Source organism: Carettochelys insculpta, chromosome 2, assembly GCF_033958435.1.
Source record: "Carettochelys insculpta isolate YL-2023 chromosome 2, ASM3395843v1, whole genome shotgun sequence".
NCBI lineage: Eukaryota > Metazoa > Chordata > Testudines > Carettochelyidae > Carettochelys > Carettochelys insculpta.
In genome coordinates this window covers 83,017,033-83,023,032 of record NC_134138.1, presented here as the reverse complement: position 1 = coordinate 83,023,032, position 6,000 = coordinate 83,017,033, and the positions used below count along the sequence as shown (strand labels likewise).

At 42.7% G+C, this 6,000-nt stretch overlaps 1 protein-coding gene across 2 annotated transcripts in view; it reads right to left on the bottom strand.

The window, feature by feature from the left end:
• Nucleotides 1-617: 617 nt before the first annotated feature.
• GAREM1 (GRB2 associated regulator of MAPK1 subtype 1) overlaps nt 618-6,000 on the bottom strand; it is a 156,661-nt gene continuing 151,278 nt past the window's right edge. Inside the window, exon 6 of one of the 2 annotated variants that reach the window (XM_074987230.1) lies at nt 618-4,789. In XM_074987230.1, coding sequence (XP_074843331.1) covers nt 3,889-4,789 — 901 coding nt within the window. In that variant the 3' untranslated portion in view covers nt 618-3,888. The remainder of the gene's footprint in view (nt 4,790-6,000) is intronic. The other variant, XM_074987231.1, reaches the window with a different exon arrangement.

Sequence of the window (6,000 nt, the reverse complement as noted above, 5' to 3'; positions counted from 1 at the left end):
CGCAGATGGCATTTAGGCGCTTAGGAGTCTAAATCCCATTGGCAGCTGACGAAACTCAGACTAAGCCCTGGTCTTCACTACTCAGGTCAACATAAGGTAGTTAACATCAGCATACATATTATGGCCATGCTCCTGCCAGCGTTACACTGACAGAAAATCTCCACCTCCACAAGAGGTACAGGGCTTACGTCAGTGCAGTTAGGGTAACACAACATCCACGTAGATGCCATATTACTTACACCAGATATGGGCTCCATGCTGGAGCTGTGAAATTAACAAGAATGTCCTCCTTGTTCCCCGCCAGGCTGCTGCCCAATGCGTAGGCCCTCTACTCAGAGCTGGGCTCCTCCTGGGGTCGCACCAAGATTCCTTCTGAAAATTTGTGCTGCGGTGTGGAGTGCAGCAATGTATGAAGAGCTTTAAAAATCTGAGCCAAAGTGACTTGGCCAAATTAGAAACTCAGGCCTTGGAATGCCCAACCACCCTTACACAGACGGATCCAGGCAGCTTTCCCAAGTTATTCAGGACTGGAAAACAAAACAGGACAAAACAAAGAAACAAACCAAACTAAACAAAACAACAAACCCCCCCCCCCCCAAAAAAAAAAAACAAAAACCATTTACAGTTATTCATCAGTATAAAGAATTCTAATAAAGACCTGGAAAATTATGCCTATGAACAACAGGCAAGGCAGAAAGGGTACGCCTACACAGCAGCCTTATTTGAAATAACACTGCTGCACACAAAAATGCATTTTGAAATAGCACTTAGCTAATCCAAATTCATCATCTAAACATATAGGCTGTGTCTACACTAGCTCCCTCTGTCAAAGGGAGATTACTAATGAAGTGCTGTGGTGCATATGCAGCATTTCATTAAGCTAATTCTCCCCCACGGCAACTTCAAAGTGTTAAACTTTGAAGTTGTCCAGGCGCTTAGAAGTACCAGCAGGTTAGCCAGGGCTACACACAAGCCAGCACTTCGAAGTCCTTTTACTCCTCAAAATTTTGAGGAGTAAAGGGACTTTGAAGTTGCCCAGGCACTTCAAAGTTTAACACTTCAAAGTTGCCATGGGGGAGAATTAGCGTAATAACGTGCTGTGCTTCATTAGTAACCTCCCAACACCTTACTTACCACGCTCCCTTCAAAGCAGAGAGCTAGTGTAGACACAGACATAGAGTCTATTTTGAAACAGAGCCATTCTATGCCCTAGGGCTACTTTCAAAACAGGTGTTATTACCTATCTTAACAGCACCTATTTCGAAATAGCTATTTGAGGTTTACCAATTTCGAAAGAAGTTATTTTGAAATAACTGTGCTGTGTAAACCTACCCAAATACAGCAACGTGCCGCAGATTGTACTCAAAGAAGCCAAGCCCCTGTGCACTTTTTAATATCCTCAGAACCATCTAAGATGCGTGAATGTTACCAAGACAGCAATCTTCTTCCAGAGATCAAAACTTTCCCCAGAGTAGCAAGAGCACCGAACAAACAAAATTACTTAGAAGGGGTCTTCCAGTGTTGAATGCCTATTTGGTTTAGTTAGGGCTAAACACTGTAACTGCACATGACACAACCCTAAGGGCAGAGTAACACTGAACTTTAAAGAGGATTTGAAGTTTATCCAATTTATTCTTACTTGCACTTTATAGCTATAATTAGGAAATGTAAATATTTAATGGATATTTAAAAACTCGAACAGAAGCGACAAAAAGCAGTCATCGGTTTGTTCTCTCACTCTATCTTGTCAAATGTTATAAACACTTTTGGGTAGGAAATATTTACTTATTATTCGTTAGGTGGATGTTTAGAACCCACCAAAAGAGAGTCTTTGTCCCCCACTGTGACTTCTAGATGCTTTTGCAATACAAATAATAAGCAAGCCTTTTGCACCAAGGCATAGCCTGAGCTTTGTCCAGCTCACAGAAAGCAGCTTGATCTTTTAAAAGACATCCCGCTTTTTGTGCCTCAGAGTGGCTGAGAAGACCTGCTAAATCAGCTTTTTAACGTTTGTCTGCTTTCTGGCTCCGCTATTCTCCCAAAGGCAAAAACTAATCATGTGTGACAAAAATCATGGAGGACATTCTCACTCCCTGCTCAAGTCCCTGGGCCCCAGGGCAACAAGCCAGAGACAGGCTAAGGTACTAACACCTCTGGGTCTGGCCAGGCGAGAAATCCCCTAGTGCAAGAATTGAGGACAGTCACAGTCTTGAGGATCCCCTTGTGAATTCTGCATCAAGGTGTGCCGGTGCAGGGTATATCAGGGCAGGCGAGTGTAGGCTAACACAGGTCATAAGCAAGCTTGCTGCTCATAGACAGACAGTGACAGGCTGCTGAGGCCTGCCTAGGTTACTGGCCAAGTCACTTTGTTCTCAAAGCAGCACAGAATTGGAAGGGCTCAACACGTGTCTGTAAGTCACCTTCCCACCCCAGGCAGCCATGTTCTGTGCTAGGGTTGTCTTCACCGCAGGCTAAATAGGTGCTGATGTGAGCAATGCAGTGGCATTGATTTAATGGGTCTGCTGAAGATATGGTAACAATGGGAGCGCCCTCTCCTGGTGACTAAAACAGCCCATCTCAACAAGACGCGGAACCTGCATCGACAGGAGAGCATCTCCCACCAACGCAGCACGGTCTAGGCACCCCTGTAAGTCAACGTAAGCTGCATCAACTTAAATTATGTAACTTAGGCTGACTCATTGCATAGGGTAGATAAGGCCCTAGAGAGACAATACCGAATCTTACCCAGTGCATTTATTTTCTCCCTACCTTTCAGCATCTACCCTGTTACAGGGACTTAGGGTGCTTTTGTACCTCAGCAACCATTTAATTCCAGGGGACGCTACACAAGTGCAATTATCAGGCTGCAGAGACCTCTTTGCAGAGTCTGCATGGATTCACGGAGCTCATCACAACAGTGAAATTAATCAAACTGGGTTTCTTCCTAGTGATGGGGACATGGAATGCGTGAATTAACAAAAGGCGCAATTTGCTGCATGCCACATAGGGCTCTGCTGAAGGAACACGTGAAGTGATTTGAAACAAAACTGCCTTTCCCGTGAGAAATTGACATGACCTGGTGATCATCCTAGTAAGTGACTCACTTGATAACAAAGCACCTTTTGAAATCGATGGATCATGAACTCTTAATTGGTTTATGGCAAGAGCAGAACGGTTCAGAGTAGCAAATATTTTTCCCCATGGTCAACCAGATAAGCAGGCTCTTTATTTTCAGGAACACTGAAGCTTTATTTATTTATTTCCTATATAAGTATTTTACTGAGAAGCAGTAACATGGCAAATTTGTCTAGGTAGTCATGAAGATATTTTGGTAAAATTATCTTGCAAAATATACTGTTTTAGTGGCATTTCAATAGAAGTTTCAAAACTTTAAAAAGTTCAGATACACTGTTAAAAATGATATTTTATATGTTTGATCCTATCCTTTACTAATAGGAGAAAAGGAAAAACTAAGTCATGGCATGTTGCCAATAATCTCAACAGAAATAACCTCAGAAAAGCACTTCTTGCTGTTAACACAAAACTGTAAACTGGAGTTGTATGTGGCTTTGCAGATTAATTGCTCAGTAATAAATATAATGTCTTGACAGACTACATGAGTAAAAATTAATTCCCTTATGTCCAGTTTTTAGCAGCTGCTGAATGTTCAGTGATGCACAAGGCACACTTCTATGGATTCTCTACATTTTTATTGACATATAAAAATCTGTTCACTCTAAAACTTTATCTGCATAGTAAGAATTTCTTCCACTATTATTTACAGAAAGGGCTTTTAGTGCAAAAACAGGAATGATGTACTAGCCCCCCTCCCACTCTTCTAGCACATCTCTCATACATGTTCATTAAACACCAGACAGACTCACTGGACTACATCTTCGGCCGCCAGCCATTAATGAACTGCAGTATTTTCTTAACCTGCAATTTGCTTAGCTTAAAGTCCTCAGAAAGAATCTCTTCTGTAAGCTGAACAAGTAAATTACCATCAATCTTCTCTGTAACAAAAAATGATATGACATCTTCTGATAAACCAATGAACCTCAGAGATTTAGACACTTCCTCTATGGAGAGCCCAGAAAGGTCTGTTGGTGGTTGCCAGGGAGAGCCATCACCACAAGACCTTGGAGCTAACTGGAGGTGAAGGGGAGATGAAAAAGGATAAGACACTGAGAAAATGTCCTGCATGCCCTTTTTAACAGCATATTGATCTTCTGAGAGGTCTGGTGACCCAGTTTGAGATTCTTCCTCTGCACCATCTATTTTCAGAGACAAAGGACAAGTGTTTAGAACTGGTTTCTCACTGTTTGCTTTGGGTACACGAGGAGGTAAGGCTGGGCATGAATGACTCTGCTTTGTCTTGCTGACAGCCATATTTTTCTCATCAGTGCATTCTAAAGAATAACTTGCTGACTTTGGACAACTGGAGATGGTGTTGCTGAACTCTGCCATAGCCAACTGCGTGCACCCAACAGGGAGTTCACACCCATCAAAGTCGAAAGAAAAAGGAGCTGGACAGTTTCTCTTTGGTGTACCTGGAGTCTTCTGTCTGGGATAACTATAACTCCTGCTTGGATCCAGCAGAAAATCATTCCTGTTTGAGCCTTCAGCAGCTCCAGAAAAATGGTTTGGCCAGGACAACCTAGAAGGCAGAGATTCAGCAGAAGGCATCCTGCTGTCAGGCTCTTTTGATTCGGCTTTCATCATGTTGCAAGGGTAGCAAGAAACAGGGGCACACTCAGTTGGATTTGTTGTGTCACCATCTGTGATGCTGCTTAAAAAACAAAGCAAAAATATGGTTCATATGAAGAACAGTTAGTGTTTAAGCAATGCTGATATTTAACGTTATAAATTAGGAGATGGGCATTTCAAAAAGTGAGGACCAAGGCAGAAGAGCTTTTAACATCTGAACAAGCTCATCTAAGTTTATTATTAACATTGTTAATCTTCTAACTCAAGCGAAAGCAGGAAACACCAGAACACTTACAAGAAACAACATATTACGTCTCAGATATTGTCCATTCCCCCTGCACCTTAAACTAGTTTCCTATACCAAGCACCATGGTATCAGAGCTTTTCTACAACCTTACAAACATAGCATCTCCTCCTACTGTATTTTATTACTTGTAGTAAATATTCCTACCAACTAAGGGCCCCAGTCAGAACTGGAATCCCACTGTACCGGGTAAATAGTACAAGGCTTGAAAGATTTACAATTTAGAATTACTATAGTACTCTGTCAGAAAGGGTCAGTGCTTAACTTAGGCCAGGGCTGAGGCCTGGCACATGTAGGGTTCGTAGTTCATAGCCCCAGCATTTCAGAGATTGCCATGTCAGTTATGAAAGTAAACCAGTTGCTTGAGTACTGGCACTTCTTTCATTACAGATTAAACACCAGACAGGATCCATGAAGATCACTTATGTGAGAAGCCCTGTGGCACTTTATAGACAGAGGCCATGCCTACACTACGAGATAATATTGATTTTAAGTCATTTAGCTCGATTTTACCATGTCTGTAAATTCCATTAGCTCAATTTGTGGTGCACTAAAATCGACATAATAACGATATCATAATATTGCAGTAACCCGACGGGTGTAGCGTTCAGTTTGAATTTAAAATTCCGAATGGAGGCTAGTGTGGGAGCTCCATGTCTTTAAATCAAATTCATTAGCCTCCAGAGATGTCCTGTATGCGCCCTACAGTTCTCCAATCTGGCCTCTTCTATCTCACTGCTTGCAGGTGCGGAGGAATTAGGAAACAGGAAGACCGTTTTAATTCAGCGCCTGGAAGCCAGTGTCTGTTGGGTCATGAGAGGCAGCTGGGGGGGGTCCGTTGTTCTGTGTCTACCTCTGCTAGCTGCCTCTTCTTTTCTGCACTGCCTGGCACCAGCCACTGCCCCCCCAGCCATGTGGTAGGCTGTGGGTGGCGGGGTCATGTCTGTATGACAGGACGAGACACTTCTTTTCAGCTGCTTACATTTTGT